Source organism: Vicia villosa, unplaced genomic scaffold, assembly GCF_029867415.1.
Source record: "Vicia villosa cultivar HV-30 ecotype Madison, WI unplaced genomic scaffold, Vvil1.0 ctg.000009F_1_1_3, whole genome shotgun sequence".
NCBI classification, from domain to species: Eukaryota; Viridiplantae; Streptophyta; class Magnoliopsida; order Fabales; family Fabaceae; genus Vicia; species Vicia villosa.
Window position 1 is genome coordinate 87,950 of NW_026704939.1, and position 25,681 is coordinate 113,630.

A 25,681-nucleotide genomic window follows, 5' to 3' on the forward strand; every position below is an offset into this window, starting at 1 on the left:
CCAGAAGTTCTGTTAAACTGGAAACTAACTCTTCTCTAGATAGTTCAGAAAATACCTCTTCAGAATCTGATTCTGATGTAGATTCTGATCCATCATCTTCTGTAGCCATTAGCGCGAAGTTGGCCTGCTCTCCTTCAGAGTCTGATTCTGATTCAGAATCATCCCATGTTGCCATAAGACCTTTCTTCTTATGAAACTTCTTCTTGGGATTCTCCTTCTGAAGTTTTGGACACTCGTTCTTGTAATGTCCAGGCTCATTGCACTCATAGCAGACAACCTTCTTCTTGTCAGATCTTCTGTCACCAGAAGATTCTCCTCGTTCAAATCTCTTTGAGCTTCTGAAGCCTCTGAACTTCCTTTGCTTGCTCTTCCAGAGTTGGTTTACCCTTCTGGAGATCATGGACAGTTCATCTTCTTCTTCAGATTCTGATTCTTCAGGATCTTCTTCTCTAGCCTGAAAAGCGTTAGTGCATTTTTTAACATTAGATTTTAATGCAATAGACTTACCTTTCTTCTGAGGCTCGTTTGCATCCAGCTCTATTTCATGGCTTCTCAAGGCACTGATAAGTTCTTCCAAAGAAACTTCATTTAGATTCTTAGCAATCTTGAATGCAGTCACCATTGGACCCCATCTTCTGGGTAAGCTTCTGATAATCTTCTTTACATGATCAGCCTTGGTGTAGCCTTTATCCAGAACTCTCAATCCAGCAGTTAGAGTTTGAAATCTTGAGAACATCTTCTCAATATCTTCATCATCCTCCATCTTGAAGGCTTCATATTTCTGGATTAGAGCAAGAGCTTTAGTCTCCTTGACTTGAGCATTTCCCTCATGGGTCATTTTCAATGACTCATATATATCATGGGCAGTTTCCCTGTTAGATATCTTCTCATACTCAGCATGAGAGATAGCATTCAGCAAAACAGTCCTACATTTATGATGATTCTTGAAACGTTTCTTCTGATCATCATCCATTTCTTGCCTTGTAAGCCTTACGCCACTAGCTTTCACTGGATGTTTGTAACCATCCATCAGAAGATCCCATAGTTCACCATCTAGACCAAGAAAGTAACTTTCCAGTTTATCTTTCCAGTATTCAAAGTTTTCACCATCAAATACTGGTGGTCTAGTATAACCATTGTTACCATTGTATTGCTCAGCAGAGCCAGATGTAGATGCAGATGTATTTGTTGGAATTTCACCAGCCATCTTTTACTGAAGCGTTTTTCTCTTCCTGAATCTTTTCTAAACACGGTTAAGTGCTTGCACCTTAGAACCGGCGCTCTGATGCCATTTGAAGGATAGAAAAACACTTAGAAAGGGGGGGTTTGAATAAGTGTAGTTTAAAAACTTGAATGATAAAAACAATTTGCACAGTTATTTTTATCCTGGTTCGTTGTTAACTAAACTACTCCAGTCCACCCACACGGAGTGATTTACCTCACCTGAGGATTTAATCCACTAATCGCAACAGATTACAATGGTTTTCCACTTAGTCCGCGACTAAGTCTTCTAGAATATCCTGATCACAACCTGATCACTCTAGGAACAAATGCTTAGACACAAGCTAAGACTTTCTTAGAGTATCCTGACCACCACGTGATCACTCTAAATACAACTGCTTAGACACAAGCTAAGACTTCCTAGAGTATCCTGATCAACACTTGATCACTCTAGTTACTTACAAATTAATGTAATCAAATCTAAGAGTATTACAAATGCTTCTGAAAAGCTATAATCACAACAGTGATATTTCTTTTAACGTTTAAGCTTAATCTCACTAATATATTACAACAGCAATGTAGTGAGCTTTGATGAAGATGAAGTTTCTGAGCTTTGATTTGAGCAGCGTTTCAGCAAGTTTTTCAGAGTAAGTTCTTTCAAAATCGTTAACCTTGCTTCTCATCAGAACTTCATACTTATAGGCACTTGAGAAGATGACCGTTGGGAGCATTTAATGCTTTGCGTATTCCGTACAGCATTGCATTTAATGTTTCACGCTTTTGTCAACTACCTCGAGCCTTGTTCACGCTGTGTCTACTGACGTTGCCTTTAATAGCTTCCAACGTTCCTTTTGTCAGTCAGCGTAGCCTGCCACCTGTACTTTCTTCTGATCTGATGTTTGTGCATACAACGTTTGAATATCATCAGAGTCAAACAGCTTGGTGCATAGCATCTTTTTGTCTTCTGACCTTGAAGTGCTTCTGAGCGTGATACCATGAGAACTTCAGTGCTTCTGCTTCTGAACTCAAGTTCTTCTGATGCTTCCATAGACCCATGTTCTGATTCTGCCTTGACCATCTTCTGATGTCTTGCCAGACCATGTTCTGATGTTACATGCTGAACCTTCTGAGACAAAGCTTCTGAGCGCTGATTTGTGCATACTCTTTATGTATTTCCTGAAAGGGAAATTGCAATGTATTAGAGTACCACATTATCTCACACAAAATTCACATCCTTGTTATCATCAAAACTAAGAATATTGATCAGAACAAATCTTGTTCTAACATATACTTATATGAATGAAAGCACCTACTCTAGTTTGGTTAGGGCATTTACCTCCCGTGATGGGCGGGAGTCTGAAGGCAACGATTGATCCTTGTGTTAGAGAGATGACATTAGGTTTAACTAGCGAGACATGTTTGGGCTCATGTATTGAATTATATAATCCAGGATTGGGCAATAGGCCAATGTTTGTTCATAGTTGGTTTGTAATATTTATGCTTATTCAGTACACAATCCTACAAATATGAGACTTGTTAAGACGAAATGATTAAGAGTATTATGTCAGACCACCATCCCCCAAAACATAAGGTCTATAAGAGCAAGGTGTTGATATTTACTTCATTTGTGTCAAGGATGAAAGCAATCGTTAACTTTATACAAATAATTTCATTTTAGGAAAAAGTTGAAGTGTTTTCCCTAAAGTTTTAAACTATTTCTGAGGAACACATGTTTGGAATCTCAAATGTTAATGATGAAGAAACCAATTCATCTTACTCAATCATACCCCATGTTTAATGGAGAAAATTTTGAGAATTGAAAATATAATTTTATAGTTTTGAATTTACAATCGTCCTAAAAATGCATAAGGTAAAAACATTATTCCTTTTTCTATGAAAGATGATTAGAAGAAAGCTTACAAGCTACATCATAAAGCCATAAACATTTCTTGTAAATGCTATTTCGTACAAGGAATATGATAAGGTCACCCACACTAAATCAATAAAGATTATCTATGATTCGTTCTGCATTAACTATGAATAAAACATGCAGTTGAAGAATCCCAAATAAATGCTTTGATAAAGAAGTACGAGATTTTCAAAATTGAAAACCATGAAAACTTGGATACCATGTTTTCTAGATTCCAAGCTTTAACCTTTGGACTTAAAGTTTTGAATAAGTATTATACCACTACATATCACATCAAGAAAATCCTGAGGAGTCTACCAAAGAAATGGAAATCAGAGATAATTTCTACTAAATAAGTAAAGAATTCGAACAACTTACCTCTTGAAGATCACATTAGCTCCCTCTGGAGTCATGGCATAGATATGAATGAATATGAACTTCAGAGGAAGACAAAGTATATTATTTTGAAGTTTAAAAGCAATAAGATAAAGGCTCTACAAGTTGTATGAAGTTCCTGTAGTAGCATTAGAAGATAGTGAACTTTTTATCATCTTCAAGAAAGTTGGGCATCTATGGACCAGAAGGAAATAACATTTTTCGATAGGGAGCTCAAGTATTTCAAAGATCCAAGATATAATTAATTTTTTTATGAATGCAAAGAGCCTAGACACTTTTGAAATGAGTGTCCCAATATATAGAAGGAAAGATCCAAGAAGAGTAGATATCGAGAAAATAAGAAAGGTTTATTGTGCGCATGGGATTAGTTAGATGAATCCTCTAATGAAGAAGAGAAACGCACAAATGTTGCTCTAATGGCCTTAACACCCTCTCAAGTGAAACTTGATGGTACAATAGACAATGATGATGAAGATGAGATCTATTTATCAACTAGGTTAAAATGCTAGTCATGATACCTAGACACTGGATGCTCACGACACATGTCGGTATAAAGGTTTAGAACCTCGGGATGAAGGAAGGATGCAGTATAGGATTTGGAGGAAATCAGAAGAGAATGATTGTAAGATCAGGAATATTAGGTAATGGCTTTCTTTCCTCTATCAATAATGTGCTTTTAGTTGGAGGACTAATGCATAACCTACTGAGAATAAGTCAATTAAGTGATAATTGTTATTGTGGGTCTTCAATCAAAGGTTATGTAGGCTATTACAATGGGAATATCATCTACATATCTGATCAGTAACACCAAGAATCACCACAAGCCACTCCTCATGCTTCCCAAAGTCCATCAAGGATTTGAAATGTCGCAGGTCGTCAAGACCAAAATATATGAAGTGACAACCACTAAAATTGTGGATGACACGACCTTTCAAGACCATTAACTCTATAGGCACGACAAGTCCAATAAGGGGATACCAATGATGTTCACCGATATATACATGCTCAAAAGGAATTCTTTATAGAGTGGCGTTGCCTCACCAAGCTACGCATTTCTCTAATTAATTTTCATACAAATCTCCCATAATGACATGTAATACTAAGTAAATAAGAAAAATGCCACAACCACCATGGATAAAGGCTAATACCATCATGGATAGAGTAAAACGCCATTACGAATATAGACTCATTCCACCATGAGAGGATTCTAATACCATCGTTAGTAGAGGCTAACATCGCTCTAAATGGAAGGTCAAATAAAAACCCACAATTATACAATTCTATAACATAAGAAAAGAAAAGGATATGAACTTGCCAAATATTAGGGATGTCAATTTGCATCTGTTAACGAGAATCCCCGTAAAAATCCTTTATTCGAAGATCTAAAGTTGGGGGAAATTATTGGAATGGGAAAAATTTAAATTTCCATGGACGATTGTGGCGTGCAAACATTGAAAGAAGACACACAACAAAATGGTATGGCAAAGAGAATGAATAGGCCTCTAAATTAAAGGGCAATATATATCTACTTAAATGTTTTACTATTAAAAGGTTTATGGGAAGATGTTGTTAACATAGCATGCTATCTTATCAACAGGTCACCGCGAGTTTAATTGGATGGGAAAGTTACATATGAGGTATGGATGGATAATCCTATTGATCTTGACACTTTAAGGTTATTTAGGTGTCTTGCTTATGTGCATATATCCAATGGAGATCAATCCACACGTGATCCAAAGTCGAAGAAGCGTGTCTTCATCGATTACACAAAAGGTTTGAATGGGTTCAAGTTATGGGATCCGATTAAAAAAAGATGGCAATTAGTAGAGATGTTGTTTTTTATGAGCACTTACTGTTGAAGCAATTGACAAATGTATCAGCATCTAAAGAGGAAACTTCCAGCAAATAAGTGATTCAGGAGAAAACTAACAATAACAGAAAAAGATTGGGAAAAGTTCAAGACTTGTCTTGTAGAAAAGGGGTACTCACAATAAAAAGGGATTGACTGTGATGAGATTTTCTCTCTGATCGTCAGACATACTTCTATCAAGGTCGTATTAGCCTTGGTAGTCAGCCGAGACATGCATTAAAAGCATATGGATGTGAAGACAATATTTATTTACGGTAATCTATATGAGAAAATTTGCATGGGGTAGCTAGAGGGGTTCACATGGCAGACTAGTTTATAAATTGAAGAGTTCTTTTGTATGGTTTAATGTAGTCTCCAAGGCAATGGTACAAGTGCTTTGATTCATACATGCTTAAGATTGGTTACAAAATGTGTGATTATGACTGTTGTGTTTATGTTAGGAGCCTTGATGATGACTCTTTTATTTATGTTATTGTATGTTGATGAGATTGTTGTTTGCTACTAATTATTTACTTGATGTAAATGAACTGAAAATTTTGGAAAAGGAGTTTAACATGAAAGACTTAGGTGCTCCTAAAAAGAATATTGGTAAGGAAATGCACACGGTTAGGAGTGCTAGAAAGTTACGGCTCTCTCAAAAAGTTATGTTGAAAAGGTGCTGGATAAGTTTGACATGATTAATTCGAAGACTATAGTACTCCATTGGCGAATCACTTTAAGCTCTCATTGGATCAGTGTCCACAAACAAATGCAAAATATGAGTTATGGTATCATGTTTAATAGTGAATAGGTTGATCTTTCAGTTGTAGGATATGTTGATTTAGACTATGGTGGTCATATGTCTTTACTTTAGCAAAGAGGACCTATTTGATAGAAATAATCGATTCAATTGATAGTGCTCAAGTGGAGTACATGACGGTAGGTAAAGCTGTCAAAGAACCCTTATGGCTTATAGGATTGGTGAGAGAATTGGATGTTGAACAAGGCAGAATGCGGTTGCATTGTGATAGTCAAAGTGTCATTTATTTAAAAAACAGTTAGTGTGTCAAGCTAAGACCTAACATATTGATGTGAGGTTTTAGATGATCAAAGAGTTACTTATAGATATTACTTCAAAGCATACAACTTATATGTTAACCAACTCTGTCATTAGTTACAACTTCAAGCATTACTTGGACGTATTAGATACACTTAACTACTACTCTTATAATACACTTTTCCTGTTTCCGATTTGTACTAATTTGTAGGCAAACAGAGTTTAAAAAAATGCAATTTTAATTGATACTTGAAGTCAAAAAGAATACAATTAGTGAAAAGAAAATAATAAGAAGAAAAAAAACATAACAACTGAATTAAACCAAGAGTTAAATATACATAAAGTGAGCCTTGCTTTCATCTGATTAGAAACTTGCTTAGCTTGTAATTGCTCAAACAATATCATTGATCAAACGCTTATGACGATGATAATGCTTTTCCATGAAAACTCTAGAAGCACCTTCAACTGTTGTACGCCATGTCTGCAACAAGAAAAAAAACACAAACTAAGAATGTTTGTCTGCAACAAGAAAAAAAACACAAACTAAGAATGTTTGTCTGAAACAAAAACTGTAACAAGATGAAAAAGTGTTTATTAGGATCTCACTTTCTGAATGGTTCCCAAGATAGATGACTTGTTTCTGTTATCTCTAACCCTAAGCTGCCGGAGCAACACCGACCTCCGGCTCACGGTTGGCGGCAGCAGCGACCTCCTTTCGACAATGGCGGAGCCGGCTTTCGAAGGGCTCTGGCTATCGGAATGATTCTCCTTCATCTTCTTCCTGCGTTTGATGATACGCAGCTCTTTCTTCTCGTTGGTACCCACTTGAGCGAATTTTCTTAGCAGTTCATCGGAAGATTTCTTAGTTACTCGCTGAATCTTAGCATCGGTGGTGGAGGTGGAAGAGATAGATGTAACAGTAGTGATAGTTTCCATTGAAAGAGAGTAAGCAAAATGTTAATAAGATTTGATGGTTTTATGAGGATAATGGACCGTTGTATGTGAAATGATTATTATTATTATTATTATTGAAATTGAATAATGGAAATATAGCCGTTGGGTTGTAAAGAGGTTAATTATTAGAAGGTGTATTTGTTTTGGCTGTTCTTTATAGGTGGCATGGCATGTGAATTTTCTGAGAGAGACTTTACAATAATAACAAGTCGACAGGACCTGAAATAACGTTCTCCTTCAATTCAGTGTTTCTTTCTGACACACTTTTTTCGGCGTTTAAAAAAGGTTATTAATGTTGATCAACAATAAAACACGCTCTTAATCAAGTACTATAATGTTGATGAACAATAAAACACGCTCTTAATCAAGTACTATAATGTTGATGAACAATAGTCTTAAGCTAAAAAGAGCTCTAAAAGTTGGGTCCTGGTCTCGGTAATATAAGTGTGTAACATTTGGCAATGCCAAAATTTGAAATAGCTACTTTATTTTAATTTTTAAATGATGTTAACACATACTATTAGATTAATGTTAGTAGTATTCAGGGATTATGTTGACATACTTCACACCAATGCTATGATTATGCATTAATCTTATGATTTAAGCATTCTTTTATTTTCCCTATTAAAACTGCAAAATCATTCACTGCCACTGCTGATGGATGTTACCCCACCTTCAATTGCCTTAGATGTACTATTCGTAGTACATGTTAGTTATCATGTTTTTGTTGCGTCGATTTATCTCTCTAGTTTCTTGTTGCTATAAACCAAAGTAGAATTGTCTAGAGACGTTAGAATGACTATAGTAATGCATGACCAAATATAGGTTTACTCGTATGGTGAATATCCTTCCATACAAGAATTAAAAACAAAACCTAGATTAATTCAAAATTCAATAAACTTAAATCACATGTTTAAATACTACTTACTATGTTACAATCAAAACTAAATAGTAAAATACAAATTCGAGTCAATATTATGTCTTAACTTACTAAGGTTGACATAATGGGTTAGTACAAAACTAAATTACAGTAAAGAAACACAGCAGCCCTTGTCATCTTCAAGATTCAATTTTCAGTTCTTCGCGGTATCTCCAAAGACATGGAGATAGCAGCATAATAAACAAACTCCCTGTAACCTGTATTGAATAATTCAACAATAAGAGAAAAAAAAATTATATTAATTGCCGTTGTAAATGGAAGTCAGTTTGTCAAGAAAATCCTATTATATGCCCTAGCAGGAGTATAACTCTAGCATTTGGAATCTCGTGATTTTAGATTAATTTTAGCTTCAATTATTAGTGAAGAAAGCTACTATATTTCAGTAAAATTATAAACTTTATGCCTAGGTTTAATACATTTACTACAATAACATCACCACACCTCAAATATTTTACAAAACCATTTATATTTTGAAGCCAATAACATATCAAAACCATTTAAGAAAAATAGATTCTATCTGTAACTATTATAGAGAAGCTGCGATATTCCTAACTAGTAAAATGTATAAGATCGGACATTTACCACAAAAACTTCATTCTGTGGTGTTATGGGCTGAACTGAGTTCCAAAACTGAGAGTGTGACATTCAAGATCCCTCAGATTCAACTGCAAAAAGACACACATCAGACAAAACTACCTATTATGTTATGTCACAGCCAAGCATTAAGCAAAGAAAAAAAATCCTTCCTCGGTTGTGAATTGTGACAGGCAGCCATGTAGAATAGGTATAAACAATAAGGTCGATGAAGATCATTGCATACTAATGACAAGTTCAAAATGTTGCACTAGAGTCTTATTACTCGATTCATTAATAAGTATAATAACCTTTAATCCATCCGGAAACAATATCTATCATTGCGACAGGGGGAATCTCAGCAAAAAATCTCCCCTTCCAATTATATAGGTGAAAGAAAAGACAGTCTAGAAACCAGATTTACTTGTCTTGTGTCCCCCAATCCACAGAAATAAAATAAAATGGAAATGCCCAGTTCGCCAATTTTAACTCTATCAGCAAAGCAAAAGAACATAACCCTTGAGGTAATACTTCTCAATTTTTTCATGATTCTCAGGAGATAAAACCTTTTACGCAAGTCTAAATCACAGTTAATATATAACTTGTTAACATGCTTTTTTTTAATTGAACTTTAAAATTGCTTCATTAGATAATAGAAAGGAGAAAAGCAGCAAAATAGATTACTTTCAGGTAGCAGGTCATTTATCAAAATATAGTTCTGAATTGACTAGAAGGAAATGTTAAAGATGAGACTGTACGAATGAGGTTGTTGAAATGCTCGCAGGGTAATATAACTATAAAAGACCATTATTAAGAAAATATTTATGAAACTTTTAGAGCTCACCATAACTGCAACTCCATTTTCACTGAATTTAGGAACACAAATGAGTCTAACCAACTGGCCTTCTGATCCTGCAATCAATGTGTAAAATGAATTAGTGTTTCGAGGAGAGGAAATTATATAAAATGCAAAACAGAAAAAGTAATTTTTTTTTCTGCAACATAGAAGAATAAAAATACCCTTTATCACACGGGTATCATATTTTTCCTGATTGCCAACAAAGTACACATGTGGACAATCCTGAATGAAGAAAGGATCCCTATCAGTATAAGGATAGCAACCTGAAGACAACAATTAATATCAGAACAATCTTTTTGAACAAAAACAATGACAGTTTGATTTAACTAATTAGTTTATTTTCTTTAGAAGCAGCAGGTAATATACAACGGGCGTTGACAATGGTTCAACCATTCCAAAAAAATTCTGAGCTGAGTGGAAAATGACAGGTTACGGATAACCAAGCCAATAGTACAAGTTAAGAATGGAAGCATATATAATGTTATACCAAGGGTATTAGGTGCAGTTGGTGCCAAATGCCTCCATCGTAATGTCCTTTCCATGAAGTCAATTTTATCTTTTGCCTCTGAATACTTATCAAGATCATCTACATTTTGACCAGATGTCCCAAGAAACCTGGAAGGAAGCAATATGGATCATGCTTACTGTATAACTGTATGGCATTCAGAAGTAATGAGAATAATATTATAAACAGTCTATTTACCTGATACCATCAAGCTCAAAACAATGAGGGTTTGTACAAGATCTAAAAGTGTTGTAAACTGATGACCCGGGGAAAAGGCATCTATGCAATGCCTGAAAGTACAATTCTTAGTAGTAAATTTCAAAAACCATGTTACAAATGGCATAAATACTCTTAAAGGACAAACATAAGAACCTGTTGTGGTAATGAGAAATTAGCAGGGTCACAGGGTCCTGGCATGATATCCAATGGCAAACCCGCAGCAATCTGAGTACAGTACAAGTTAAGCCTATTATTTAGAAAACAACTACAGTAGAGTAATCAAACAAATGAAATGAACCTGATTCAACAGAATATCTAGCTCCTTTACTGGTTCTGCCATCTTCGAAAGATCTTTTGAAGCCAAATTCTGTAAATATTGATGAAATATAAAGCATCAGAGGCACAGACATCGATTGCCAAAATCGTTAGCTTTTTAAGGAAAAATAAATCAAAACATAAACAAAAAAAATCGCACAAATGTTTTATCATTAGAAAACACAAAACAGTGGAACTATTTTAGATATCAGTATATATTAGCCTTTTATCATATAAAGCATCAAATGCACAGACTTAGATAGAGAAAATTGTTTGAACTTTTCAAGGAAAAAAAGTCAAAACATAAACCCAAAAAATAGAGATTAAAATTATCATTAGAAAAATCAACAGGAAACTATTTTAGATTTTAGCATGTATTAGTTATTAGTCTTTTTATCATATTTTTATCTATACATAATTCGTAAGTGTAATACTGCAGACATTTGTACTATTCTTCCCGCTATTTTAAATAAAAACCTTAGTGTACACTATACACTGCTAGTATGTAGTAACTAACACACACATAGAGATTTACTTCGACAATAACAATAATACCTGTCCATTAAGAAGTCCACGAGCTATCTCAACAGAATTTCCAGCAATGACTACATGAACAATTTGCGACGCAATACTTTGCTCCTGTTTTATTGTCAATATTGAAAAGTTAAATCTTTAAATGTTGCATAATTATCAGCACCAGGACTTTGGGAGAAAAACAGGATAAACCTTCTCATCTCCTAAATGGCCAGTAATATGATCAACTAGAAGCTGAAATTGAAGAGGGTTAGACTTGCTGCTGCCAATACTTAATCCTGACACAAAAAGAACATATCTGTCTTCCCCTGCTCAATCAAAATAAAAAGGAAATTTTAAGCGACAACTTTAATAAAATTATACATATTTAAAATCATGGGTTGAAGAATTGAGTATCAAAAACGCAGTTAAAAGAACAAAATGGCAAGACTGTTATTAATGACTGAAATGTTAAAAGAAGCAAGATTAAATGGAGCATACAGCAAGCAACTAATTTGAAATTGAATTATTACTACAGATAACTTTCTAATATTTGACAACATAAAGAAAAAATAGGAAACTAGTTTCTGTAATTCAGTTATGATAAATGAAGCAAAGCAGGAGAGAATCTATGTTTTCTGACTATGAATCATAAAATTCTCAAACGACACAACTCCTTCTGAGAGAATTTAGCCTACCATAACACCAAAAGTGGCTACAATTTGAAAAAGAAAAATTCCATAATATGATATGCATGTTTACCAATAGGTTAGAAGCATTGTAATGTAAAAGACTGAGAATATATACTTGATTTAATGGGGAATTCTATCTGCGGTGGTAAGCCAGCTTCTAGAACTTCCTGAACCAAAAAATCACCTGCTCCGGTCTCTTTACCATGTATAGCAACCACAATTCCTGTCACAGACAACGTTAGCACAAAATCATCTTGTGCAAGACCGAATTATTTGTTTGGCAGGTAAGTTGCATCTCTAAAATAACAAATAACATTAAGAAGCCATGTGTTTAATTTCAAGATCACATAGAAAAATATGAAACAAAACAAAAAGCATAGCAAATTATTAGCAATCAAATACCATATGTACCACAACAATTCCTTACGGGATGAAGAGAAGGAAAAAGTCAAGAAAATGACATATATACCAAACCTAATAATGTCTTGAAGTAAATGTTTCAAAACTGTCGTTCAACCATGAAATCCAAGTTGCTCAATTAAGTAGTTAATGAAACAAACCTGTTACATAGACAGATGGAACAATAACATTCCCACTAAGCTTAACTCTTCCACTTTCATCTTCCAAAACAAGATAATCATTTTTGTCCACAAAGTTATGCGGCTTGACAAGTGGGACAACCGATCTCTGCACATCATTAGCAAAGAAACTCAGCAGCATGCCATATCATTGTCATATTTATCGCTTACAAAACCTACTATGGTCAATCACAGAAAATAACAACTTGTTCAAATTTTACTATGAAAAGTGCTACAGAGCCAATGTATCGCAGAACAGTCGTGATTTTGTTCAAATTTCACAACATTATAGCCGCTACTTAACAACCCTAAAAACAAAAACCACACCCCTCCAATTACAAAAAATAGAAACCCGGAATGGTAGTACCTCTTTAGAATACTCATCAAGTATGCAAGGTTTCAACTTCATGTTTTTAAACAGTGTCCCAACAACAACACACTCCTTGCCCTCTTTCAGTTCCAACACCGTGCACACTGTCCAAATCACCAGAAACTCAAGCAATCAAACATAAAAAAACATTGATTTAAAGGAAAACCCTAAGTTGGTAAAAATAGATAAAAATAAAAATTTGAAGGAAAGGGTAAAATACGAACCAGGAGAATTAGGTTTCCACTGGGAAACAAGAGAATACAGTAGAGTTCTCATCAAGTGAAGACGAGCATAGTAAATTTGACTGTATTGCTGTCCACGATACATCTCTTTCCCGATTTCGAACGTTTTATCCTGCACCAGAATCGAATTAGCATATTTTCACAGTTAACAACACAAACACGATGAGAGGGAGAGGAGAAGCACTGAACCTGAGATTCGTAGGAGCATTGGACTCTCTCCATTGCTATGGCTTGGCGGGAAAAGTTCGAAAGTCGCACTCTTTTTTTGGTTGTGGACTCTGAAGTAGGGATGGCAGACACACCCGGCCCCGAAATTCGAAACCACACCCGGTTATATATGAAATTACTTGAGTGCCCCTATATATATATAATGGTAACAGAATTTTAGGTTTTCACTCCCATTTTCAAACCATCCGTCGGCCACCCCCAATCTCAAGACTCACTCATCTCCTTCACTAGTTCGTCCACCTCATTCATCCCACCGGCCACCGTCTGCAACAAGCCAACAACCTTCCTACGGCCATCGCAACAACAGTCAGTCAGTCAACAGGTATTTCAGTATTCACGTTTTTTCTCTTTTCAATTTATTGAATATGACATTCTAAATGGTAAAGGAGAAAGATATTGATTCTGATTGTACTTTCATCCACTATATGCTTCTTGAAAATGAATCTCTCTTCTGATTTATCCATCAATTTTGAATTTGTGATGCTATGTTTGTGTCTAGTTTGGTTTTGTCTCTTAACTCATCTTAGCTTAATCGTGGTGAGAAAATAATTGAAAATAATTGCATTAAGAATCACTGTTTTTCAATGCGGAAAAGTTGACCGGAATAAGCTTCTATGTACACTTATCTATGCAAGTTTTACCTTGTCATATACTGGAATAAAATAATGGGTCATGCTAACGAGTGCCCCGGGGCACTCTTTAAACATTCTATTTAAAGAAAATATTCTTTAAAAAGTTAACTATTTCAATTTTCGATGCATTAATTACTTATATTTCCAAGAAAAACTTACTCTTTTAAGCTCATTGTGTTCTATCCTTTACCAGTCCATTTCCCTAAAATAGGAGCACTTGTTAACATTTCCCTAAAATAATATCCATTTGGAGCACATTGTGTTCTATCCTTTACCAGTCCATCCACTGTTTGAAGCTCAACCTAAAATAGAAAAGTCAATTAAATGCTATTCAACACAAGCTGAGAATGAAGACTGTAATTGATAAACAACAGGAATACACCTTAGGACTCCATATCAGATTAATTTAACATCATTATAGTTACTGCTTCAAAATAAAATAAGTTCAAATTCAAAAGAGCTTATAGAAATAAGCTCACCTAGTTTTTTTTTTATATCACAGGTTACTAGAATTTAATATCACTTTTTTAAAATATTAGCATTGTAATAGGTTATTAGAAAGAGTTTCACTAGTATTTAATATCACTTTTTTAATATCACTTTTTCAAAATCAAGATGAAGGAGTTTTATAATATTTACATTACATTGTAATAGGTTATTAGAAGACTGTTATTTAATTTCTAACAGTTTCTATATCTCGTATCAAATTCTATTCTATTACACAGTGGTTATTTAATTATTGAAATAAGCAACCATGGGTTTAGTGTTGTTTTTGTTAACTTCTGATATACTATGTTAAGAACTTAATTTTAATTGTAATTTATTTGAGAGACCTTGATGGAATTCTTGTGTTTCAAATTTCAATGTTGTTGTTGTATTTTTTTGTGCTTTTTACTGCAGGTTTGGGTTTGGGTGAAAAAACCCGAACCCAACAGGTGTGGGTGTGGGTGCGGGTGTTATTTTGCCACCCGAATAGCCTTTGGGTTCGGGTTCGGGTTGTGATTTCGGATACGGGTTTGGGTAGTGTGAAACCCGCACCCGTGGGCATCCGTTGCCATCCCTACTCCTCAATCTCTAATTATAAGATTCGGTTCTTAAATATGATTTTAATATAGATTTATAGATATGTTTTTAATTAATACTATCAATTTATTTTAAAATTTTGACATTATTCTTAAATACCTTTATAAGATAGGAACGGAATTATGATTGGACAAGTTAAATACCTTATCATCAAGGACAAGTTTAACTCCATTGTATTTAAGAGCATTTACCACAGCCCAAATCTTGGTTTGGCTCTTAAATCCTTTCTTTTCTACTCATGCAAAAGATAGGACAATTATAACTGTCTTCCATTTGTCTTATGTGTTGTGCAAACGGTTGTTGGATGTAAATTAACAGTCATGATGAAAGAAATGTTACACCTCTATGCAGTATTATAGAATGAAAGTCTACTTATTCGTTTGTCAATGGTGGGTATGCTTTGATTGAATTGAATCTATGATTTGACTAGTCTTAATGAGCCTTTAATCATGCTAGAACAACTATATTTTTTAAATACATGTAAAATTGTCAAAAACAACTCATAATAAAAAAAAAGTAACATTAATTATTCAAATACCTTTAATACTTATAGTTAATCTAATAATTAAATGGAACAAAAATCACCAAATATTAGTAATAGTGAGAGAAAAGAAATGCTACAATAAAATGACAAATAATTTTGAAAAAACATGCATAGGAAACTTTTTTAAAACGAAACGGAGAGATTACAATTTTAATGACTTATTAGGTGCTTTACTCATTTATTTCATCACTTAAAAATTTAAAATCAAGAAGACGAAGGGTGATATTGTCCTTTTACCCAGACTTACGCAACATATATATTTGTCCTCCGCTGTAATTCTAAGATGAACATGATTTTTGGAACAGTACAACAGCTTAGCAAATCGGTTGATCGATGAACGGAATAAAACACAGATTGCTACACACGCTGCGTGTCGATGTCCCAACCGAATCACTGAAAAGAAAGGCATTGGAATTGGAGAACAAAAGGAAGATGAGGAGTTCTAAAACCAAGGACCAGTTCATTGTCCCGGTCCCCGAATCCTTATCCTACCTCGATACCGCTTCCATGCCCATGATTGTTGTTGCCGTTGGCGTTGCAATATTCGCCAAGCTCCTTATGATGGTATGGGTTCCATTCTCTCAACTTCATTTTATGCACATCACCTGTTCGATCATATTACTAGCTGAAACTAGTCACTAATGGGTCGTGTAATGGTTTGGCAGTATGATGAATCTAGATCTCAAGAGTTGTTAGAACGTAAGATAAAGAATTCTCCAGAGGGTCAAGGCACTGTGAGAATGCTCAGCCGTGAAGAGTGGGAGAAGATTCGGGAACTCCCACCCAGAACTCCGTTTGAATCCAAGTTTTCCCGGCCTAATTCTAGAATCAGAACCGGAGAACCATTGCATCTGGTATCAATCTTTCTCTCACTGTTTTTATTTTTATTTTTAGTGTGGTATTATCGTATACGATGTTTGTGTCGGTGTTTCATAGTTGTTGAAACACGCGAGGTCGCGAGTGAGACTTGGTCAGATCATAAGAGTTTTGCTATGAAATTTAATCACAAGGAATACTTTCATTTAGTGGCTGAAGTTTTTTCATTTTCTGTCTACAGGAGGACTTAAAGGATTGGACAATTGATGTTTTTATGGATGGTGTTGCAAGAGCTGAAGAGTACAGTAAACGCAGAAATACTAAGTAATGTAACATGTCATAAACTTAACCTTTGTATTACCCCATTGGTTAATTTATTATATGCAGTGGTGATTTCTGTTATGAGATTGTGTGTAATCATATTAACTACCTCAATTACCTTCATTTTCAATCTGCAAATTGCATGAACTATTTGGCAAACAGGTAGCCAAATGCAAAGTGGTATATCTTTATGTAGTTATGTTCTTTTTATGCTCGTTTAAGACAATAACAGACAATTAGTGGTGGTGTACACTTATCGAAATAATAGAATAACCTTTTCATTAACTAATTCCTGATTACACCAAGAAGCAATGGATACTGCAAACCTTTCATGTGTTTCAAGTTCTTTCTCAGTGTTATTGTTCTTGTTTGTTATAAGTGTATTCAACCTCAGTCTTCTCTGCTGTACAAAGGCTGCATAGTTTCAATATCTCAGGTCATGAATATCAAAGATGCAGATAATATGACCATTGACTAGAAGGTGCTGTATGAAAGAGTGGCTCAATTCTGACCGCATCACAAAGGCCAAAACACTGTTTGTTATTCCTCTATACGCCTTTTGTCCGTGCAAAATTAATTATATATTTTTAATCTGTATGAAATAGCCATAACAATTTATAATTAGATATTTAGAAAGCAATATTTTATCGGAACCTCACCGTCCAGGTGTTGAGCTGCCTATATAAGTGATGAACCAATCATGTGCTAGGCCTAAGTTAGCTGAAACCAAGTAAGGTTCTTGAGTAGTCTCGGAGAATGCCACCACAAATAGCAAGATTGGGGTTGCCTCTAGAGGTACTATGTGATTTTTCATTTAACCCAATGAGAAGAGGCGCTTTTCAACTGATTTGTTTGATAGATGGAGTAGGAGGTGGTTGACTCTTGAATAGGTACAACATAAGATCGTGATGAGGACTCTCTTCCTAAGATTGTTGTCAATGGTAATAGCATTATGAATGAGTCTCCATGTAATGAGAGATTTAGAAGGAAGGGTGTATTGTTGCCAAATGATTCTGCTCTAGCTGACTTTTGTATGATCAGAGTTTTGGATTTCATATGCATATTTGATAGTGATGATGCCATGTTGGAGATGCTCCAAATTAAATAATCATGACCAGTATCATATATTGGAAGAGTGACAATAAGAATGTTTGAGGTAATGTCAAGAGTCAAGGTGTTGAATAAGTCATGTAGATTCCAATTGTAGTCATGAATTAAATCATTGAGAGTGTTATCTTTCAAATAAGTCAGTTGAACAGGTAGGTTCTGAAGTTGATATTTGATTTTATAGCCTAGACAATTATCATGCCAGAATGATATTTGCTTGAATTTTGTCGAGAGTATGTTTCAATCTATACCAAATAGATAAAGAAATGTAGTACCTAATTGGTTGTGCTCATTTTTTTCCAGAAGCAATCACGTTCCCTCCAAGTTTGAGGAAACTTGCTTAGTTGATATCCTTGATTTTTCTATGACCGGTTCCACCAGCTGTAACGGTGTGCAATCTTTGTCCCAAGAGAAAGTAACTAATTTTTAGTGTTTATGTTTCCTTTCCAAACAAAATTTCCTAGCATTTATCCATTTTGTTCAGCAAAGTTGCAAACCGTTCATAGATTTTTAAGGCTTTAGAGAAGCATGCCATGTAACAGATGGATCAAGTTGGACACAACTCGAAAGGAGATGGAATTTCCATGTGGAGAGCCAGACTTCCCTTTGAAAATTGGAACTCCTAGATAATCAAAAGGAGTTGATCCAATAGTGAATCCAAGGAGATTGGCTAAGTTGTCTGGCATGGTTCACTACTCCACCTATGATTTTACACTTGAGAGAGATGATGTGTTGATATGAATTCTTCCCATACTCTTGGAGGAGGACATGGATGATATCTGCAATTGAAGCCTGATTTATTGATGGGACCCTGGATTATATTCAATTCCTCAACAACTTTATAAACATTGGTATACTCATTACCAAATATGTCTTTGTTTCAAGTTTTGAGTAACTGATTAAGATTCTTCACTTTAGTGGCCAAAACATACATGGGATAACAACCTAGGAATGATCAAAAACAATTTTTCTGCAAGACTCATTCAAAGTCGACATTTTGTGAAATTTAAATGAACAAGGAATGTCAAGTTTATCCATGTTAAAAGTACGAATTGAGGGTTGATGGTTAAAGAGACTTTTGGGAAAAGTGAAACAATTAACCATATTCCAAAGGTCAACCCACTGTTGGTATATATGCCTCTGTCCAACTTGATAGCCCATAAGTAGACTCCTTCTTGCCATTGATCCAAGTGTAAAATCTACCTATGGTGTTTAAATGAATGAGTTCATTAGAATTGTTTCAATTGATAAATTCATCAAATGTGGTTTTATTTGATAATTGAAATTCTGGTATCAGATATGTGATGTCGAAGTAGATGTCACAACACAAATATCTGAGAACTAACAGCTATGGAACAAGTTGATAATAGTAGTAGTGCAGAAAAATAAAAGACACAAGGAAGTGTTTACCCAGTTCGGTGATCAACACACCTACTCTGGGGGCTACAAAATCAGGGATGAAATCAATATACGATAGTATCAATTCGAAGCTAAACAACCTCTGATTTACAACTTCTCACTTAATCACTACCCTTCATATGACTTCTACATAAGACTCACCTAGTTATGAGACCCTCCTCAAATCCCTTCAATCACAACAGTGTCAAACGACACAATTAAACAACTGTAGAAGACACTCTTCAAAGACACACAATCCTTAATGCTTAAAGGCTTATGAGAACAGACACTTTCCTTGCTTAACAGCTTTGGAGATCAAACATTCAACACCTAAAGGTTTATGAATGAACAAATATGGAACTTACAACCAAATAAGGATTCCTAGAACCCCAACAAAATACAAATATCAGTTCCACATAAAACTAGGTTTCGACTAGTCTATTTATAGGATTAGTATAAACTAGGTTGGGCTTAAAAAAATGCAACAAAGAGGCTGCACCAAGTCTGCTACTTGTTCTCCAAGAAAATAGGTCTTTAATCTAAACTTTCATAAATTGTCTCCAATTATAGACAGTGTATGAAAACGAACATATATCTCTGATTGAATCAATCTTGGATGGCACATAAGCTCACTGAATATTCCAAAATATTTTGTAGCTGATAAAACGGTGATACACTTGACAGATCAGCTCCTGCAAACACGATGTCATACTTAACTTGTTGGAACATCTTGTTCGACATGTTGAAATCTATAAGTTAGGACATTTTATTCAACATGTTTCTGCCAGGTTGGTTTTACCAAAATGCATGTCAATTTTAGAGAAACTACAATCTCTCCCTTTGGCACATTTTGGCTAAAACAACCAATTAATCCTCGCAACAGAAGTACAACAGCAGAAAGAAAACATTAGCACGGTTAACAACATAATAAAACTAGATAGCAGCAACACCAAAACTACATAGAACATTCAGTCCTCCTCAACATGATGTTAGGACATCTTTGTCCAACATCTCTTCAGCTTAGCCATGGCTCCCCCTCAAAAGCTGCTAGCACACACTTGAAAGAGATATCTCCCCCTCAACATCTCAACACTACTACTCTCCCTTTTTAGCCACAAAGTGACAAATGTAGTAGAACATCAAAGACATAAGCACGTAATGTTTATGAAGTTTTTTTGTGTGCAGTCAAAATCAAAAATATCCTGGGCATTTAACCCTTACAGAATCATAGACTAAAATAAACAAAATCACAATGCAGATCCAAATAAAATCACATGACCAGCAGTCATGCACCAGCAACCACAACAGAGACTCCTTCTTCTCAAATGGTACCAGCAGAAGTTGTACCAAGTCTTTAGCACCTCCACCAGCAGTTGCAGCTCTGGGAGTAATTGCTATAATTCTTCATGAATGCAGACCCCAGGTCTTCTCCTGAGATTTCTACATTGCACAACATTAAGGCCTCTTGGAAAGTTATCAGCGAGTTCACTTTCAAACTTACCATGCTCTAGAGTCACGATCCAAACCTTCCTAGTACCTCGTTTGAGATAATGCCCTATATTGATGTGCTTGATCATCCTAGGTTGACTAGGATATTTGGAAATATTGAAGACACTCAAAGTGTCCCATGATAATGTCATGACATTTAGAGAGGCATTATCCTTAGACACCACATGTTGAGCACAACTGGAAATCACAACTGAACACCACATGTCTATGTAGAAGCTTTGTTATGTAGCTTCTAGGGAAATCACGTAAAAACAAAAACTGGACTTGGGTTTGAGTGGTGTACCTTAAGATGTAGTTGTATTAAGTTTATGTAACCTTGACGTGGTTCTGTTAAGTTTATATAACTTTGAAGTTGTGGTATTGGATTTGGATAAGCTAAAAGTCCAATCTGGAACAATAACCCTTTATTCATCAGTTAGTAGCTTAAGTCTCACGTCATATCGGCACTATAGATTGGAGGTGGAGTCAGTTGATGGTTTGAATCTGACTTGCTAGTGGAGTTAGGTGATGGTTTGAATCTGGCTTGCAAGTGAAACAGATGATGGTTTGAAATCAACGTTTGCATAATAGGGATCCCTTTTTGGGAAATCAACGTAAGTTAGAGAAAGAATTTTCTAAACAAAAAGGAAATGTTTTCATTTTAGAAAAATAAAATACGTTTTATGAATACAAATGTTTTAAATTTGAAGAAACTTTTTCTAACGCCCCTCTATCTTCTGAAACTATCTTATATAAATATGATAAGGAATTTCAAAAATTATTAAACAAAAGCATAAACAGAAAGCAAGATGGCTTCCATGATATATGGTGTTAGTCACAATGAAAAAATATGAATTGGTTATGATTTTGATGATAATAATGATGATCAGAAATCACCTCAAGAAAACCAACCCTATTCTCCCTTCTCCTATTTTAATACAGAAGCACAGACACGAAAAATTATTGTTGCACGTAAACCTAAGTTTGTCAGAAACTCTAGGAAAACTAATTTAAAAGGACCCAAAAGATTCTGGGTACCAAAAGATAAAATAGTGTATGTTGCAGATATCCAATGTAGTAGAGTCAAAACACCAGTCATGGTACCTGGAGTCCGGATGCCCGCGTCACATGACGGGAAGAAAGCACATGTTCAAAAACCTGTAACTTAGATACGCTGGTTACGTAGGCTTTGGAGAAAATCAGAAAGGAAGAATCGGAGGATCTGAAACAGTTGGTAATTGATCTCTTCCTTCTATTTCAAATGTATTTCATGTTGAGAGTTTAATGCATAACTTATTATCAATAAATCAATTAAGTGATAATGGTTATGGCATTATTTTTAATCAGAAAATGTGTAAGGTTGTCAGTCAGAAAGATGACACAGTTCTCTTCACTGGAAAGAGGAAAAACAACATTTATAAAATCAAGCTTTTTGATCTTAAAAACTAAGATGTAAAATGCTTAATATCTGTAAATAAAGAGCAATGGGTGTGGCATAGACGCTTGGGTCATGTTAGCATGAGAAGAATATATCAGTTGAATAAACTTAAGTTAGTCATAGGCTTACCCAAGCTGAAGTTTAGTTGAGATGCTCTTTGTGAAGCATGTCAGAAATGCAAGTTTTCTAAAACTTTTTCAAAACTAAAAATGCTGTTTCTACCTCCCGACCTTTGGAGTTCTACACATTGACTTGTTTGGTCTAGTTAAGACTGCATCAATCAATGGTTAGAAGTATGGACTTATCATAATTGATGACTATAGTCGTTGGACATGGGTAATATTTCTAAAGGACGAGGATGAGTCACATTCTGCATTTACTAGTTTATGTTCTAAAGTGCAAAATGAATTTGATTAATAGATTGTTAGAGTCGGAAGTGATCATGGTGGTGAGTTTGAAAATAAATAGTTTGAGGAGCTATTTGATTATAATGGCATATCCCGTGATTTCTCTTGTTCTAGAACTCCAATGCAAAATGGAGTTGTAGAAAGGAAGAATAGGGCATTGCAAAAAATGGCCAAAACCATGATCAACAAGACTAATGTGTAGGGGTGAGAATAGGTCAGGCCGGCCTACAGAGGCCTATGACCTAGCCTATATAAGGCCAGGTCAGGCCAGACTTATTTAACAAAAAGGGCAGGCTTAAGCTTTTTTAAAAGCCTATTTAATAAAATAGGTCAGGCTTAGGCTATTAAAAAACCCTATCAAGCCTTATAGGCCAGCCTGTATTTTCATGTTTATTAAAAATAGGCTAAATAGATCGGCCTATATTTGCATGTTTATTAGAAGAAAAAAAGGCTAAATAGGCAAGCCTATATCTGCACATATATTATAACAAAGGCTAAATAGGCCGGCCTATATATGCATATATAGGACAACTTATAAGGTTTCTTAAATAATATGGATTAATTGAAATACATAATGAAAAATAGGCTTTTAGGCCAGGCCAGGCTCTTAAAAAGGTCAGGCCAGGCCAAAAAAGAGAGCCTATTATAGGCCACAGGCCAGACTCAGGCCTTTCAAGTTTATCGTAGGCTGGGTCCAGACCTTATAAAGCCTAGCCTAGCCTATTTCCACCCATACTAATGTGGCTAAGCACTTCTGGATAGAAGCTATGAATATATCATGTTATATTCAAAATATAATCTCCATAAGACCTATTATAGAAAAGACTCCTTATAAAAATTGTGCAAGGAAAGAAAACCCAACATTTCTTATTTCCATCCTTTTGGATGCATCTGTTTTATTCTGAACACTAAAGAATATATGAATAAATTTGATTCTAAAGCACAAAAATGTATTATGTTAGAATACTCATAACGCTCAAAGGGCTATAGAGTATACAATACAGAAACATGTATTGCGGAAGAATCAATTCATGTCAGATTTGATGATAAGTTTGACTCAGAAAAGTCAAAGCTATTTGAAAATTTTGTAGATATAGAAATAACACTTGCAGGATTAGGAGAAAACGCCAAGGATTCTAAAGACAAAGATTCTGATAAAAAAGATGATACATCATAACCATCTGAACATCCTTCAGTCCATTAGTATAAAAAGGAGAAAATTGTTTACACTACCGAAAATTTTAAATTTCTGATAAATCACAGAAAATTCCAGTAGTATAAATTATTATTATTATTTAAAAAATTATACCAAAAATGTATAAATGTACTATCGAAATTTTAGTATGTTGCTGAGAATTACGTTCTTCCACACATGAAAAATAACCATCAAATTAAAATGTTTAGAATATGTCCCAATATGACCTTATATATGATAAATATTTTTTCCTCCATCTTTTACTCTTACACTACCAACCAATCACCACCATGACTCACAAATCACAATATTTGACTGCTACTTTTCTTTTTTTATTTTTCTTTCCCATGATTTCTTTCTGCCACTATCTTTGACTTCTTAAAATTATTTACAAACATGAGTTAAAAATTTGAATTGAATCAGATTTGTGAATAGTTGAATGATGTTAGCCATGAAACCACTTCTCTCTTTCATTATACATCTAAAAGGTTATTATTTTTTTAAATTTATTAACAAAAATTGAAATTTTTGTTATTATTGTGAGAAAAAAAAAAGATTGAACAATTTATAAATGAAACCCATTCACCTATCATTTTAAAATTTGAGTGAATATGTGGTGTGTCTCTCACAAATGTGTGTTTCTCTTGCCTGATGTTAAATGCTCTCTCGTGTTGATCTTCGAATTGTCTCTAATGATAGTATCACGAGCCTTTGATTTCAAGTGAAGGGACCAACTTACTTGTATCGAAATTACTCCCCACAGGTGGTGGATAAGAGGTGTCTCGTTAAATGTGGAAAAAAAAGAGCTTCCACTTAAGAGGAGCATTATGTATTGACTCACATTCGAGAGAGATTATTGAAAATCAAGTGTGAGAAATAAAATATTGAATACTTTATAAGAGAGAGCTCACACACATATCACCTTAAAGTTTTGATAAATATGTGATGTATCTCTCATAAATGTGTGTTTCTCTCGCCCTATGTTAAAAACTCTCTCATTTTAACTTCTGAATTGCCTCCAACAATTATGTGTTAAATAGAGTTGAGAGATTATGCTTTTGATGTAAAATTTTGTTAAAGGATATAACTTTGTTAGAAAATTCATCCAAATGTCCAATTGTATTAATAAGAATTTAGTTAAATTTATGCAAAGGATAAAATTGCTCTTTTTTATGGAGTGAAAATGATGATCGTATAGTTCAGTGGTTTCGTTGGAGAATTGAAAATCACATTTTAATAATAGCTTAGAAGGATTTAACATAACCACTACTTAATAAAATTGATGACAACAAATAGAAAAAAATATTCTCAAAGTCAAAATTTCAGGTAACAGTGAAAAATCATAAATATGTTACTATCATTTTTTTAATGGTAACTTTAAAGTTTGTGGGTTTCATTTGTGATTTATGTTTATGAGAAATTGTATGAGTTTCTTTATTAAAAAATTGAAGAAAAAAAATGGAATGCACCAAAATATTGATATAAACAGATGAGGTTACAGAAAAAAGATACATAGCTCATTCTATGTGAAACAAATATATATCTTTTATTTCCTCCGATTAATATGAACCGTTGATCAAATCAAGTGGGTGTATTTTTTTCCATGTCCATCCATGAACCATATGCTTGTTACCTCATTCTAGACTTAATTAGCCAATAAATTAGTATTAATAATTTATAGGTAATGTTAAGTTGTGTTTCAGGATAAGTTTGAATTCCAAATCAATTTGGAAATCTCCACGTGTTCTAGTGAGAGGTTAGACCTTCTCTCTCTAACTTATCGTGTTTTCTCCCCTCTCTTTGATAACGCAAAAATGTATCGTTTATTTGAC

General features: G+C 34.5%; 3 protein-coding genes across 3 annotated transcripts; 1 reads left to right on the forward strand and 2 right to left on the reverse strand.

Annotated features, from left to right (window-relative positions):
* Positions 1–6,653: 6,653 nt before the first annotated feature.
* LOC131621555 (uncharacterized) lies at positions 6,654–7,469 on the reverse strand. The gene is made up of 2 exons (XM_058892595.1): positions 7,039–7,469; positions 6,654–6,913 (listed from the first exon to the last, which is right to left on the reverse strand). Exons 1-2 carry the CDS (start codon positions 7,366–7,368, stop codon positions 6,824–6,826), a joined length of 420 nt encoding a protein of 139 aa, XP_058748578.1. The 5' UTR covers positions 7,369–7,469; the 3' UTR covers positions 6,654–6,823.
* An 807-nt stretch (positions 7,470–8,276) lies between these two features.
* Positions 8,277–13,555, reverse strand: LOC131621553 (DNA polymerase delta small subunit). The gene is made up of 15 exons (XM_058892593.1): positions 13,382–13,555; positions 13,175–13,304; positions 12,948–13,054; positions 12,563–12,689; positions 12,118–12,225; positions 11,524–11,639; positions 11,353–11,436; positions 10,781–10,849; positions 10,636–10,707; positions 10,462–10,553; positions 10,246–10,373; positions 9,920–10,021; positions 9,744–9,811; positions 8,909–8,991; positions 8,277–8,523 (listed from the first exon to the last, which is right to left on the reverse strand). Exons 1-14 carry the CDS (start codon positions 13,412–13,414, stop codon positions 8,932–8,934), a joined length of 1,296 nt encoding a protein of 431 aa, XP_058748576.1. The 5' UTR covers positions 13,415–13,555; the 3' UTR covers positions 8,277–8,523; positions 8,909–8,931.
* A 32-nt stretch (positions 13,556–13,587) lies between these two features.
* On the forward strand, positions 13,588–17,101 carry LOC131621554 (uncharacterized). Its single transcript, XM_058892594.1, has 4 exons — positions 13,588–13,742; positions 15,985–16,243; positions 16,345–16,533; positions 16,737–17,101. Exons 2-4 carry the CDS (start codon positions 16,013–16,015, stop codon positions 16,821–16,823), a joined length of 507 nt encoding a protein of 168 aa, XP_058748577.1. The 5' UTR covers positions 13,588–13,742; positions 15,985–16,012; the 3' UTR covers positions 16,824–17,101.
* Positions 17,102–25,681: the final 8,580 nt, after the last annotated feature.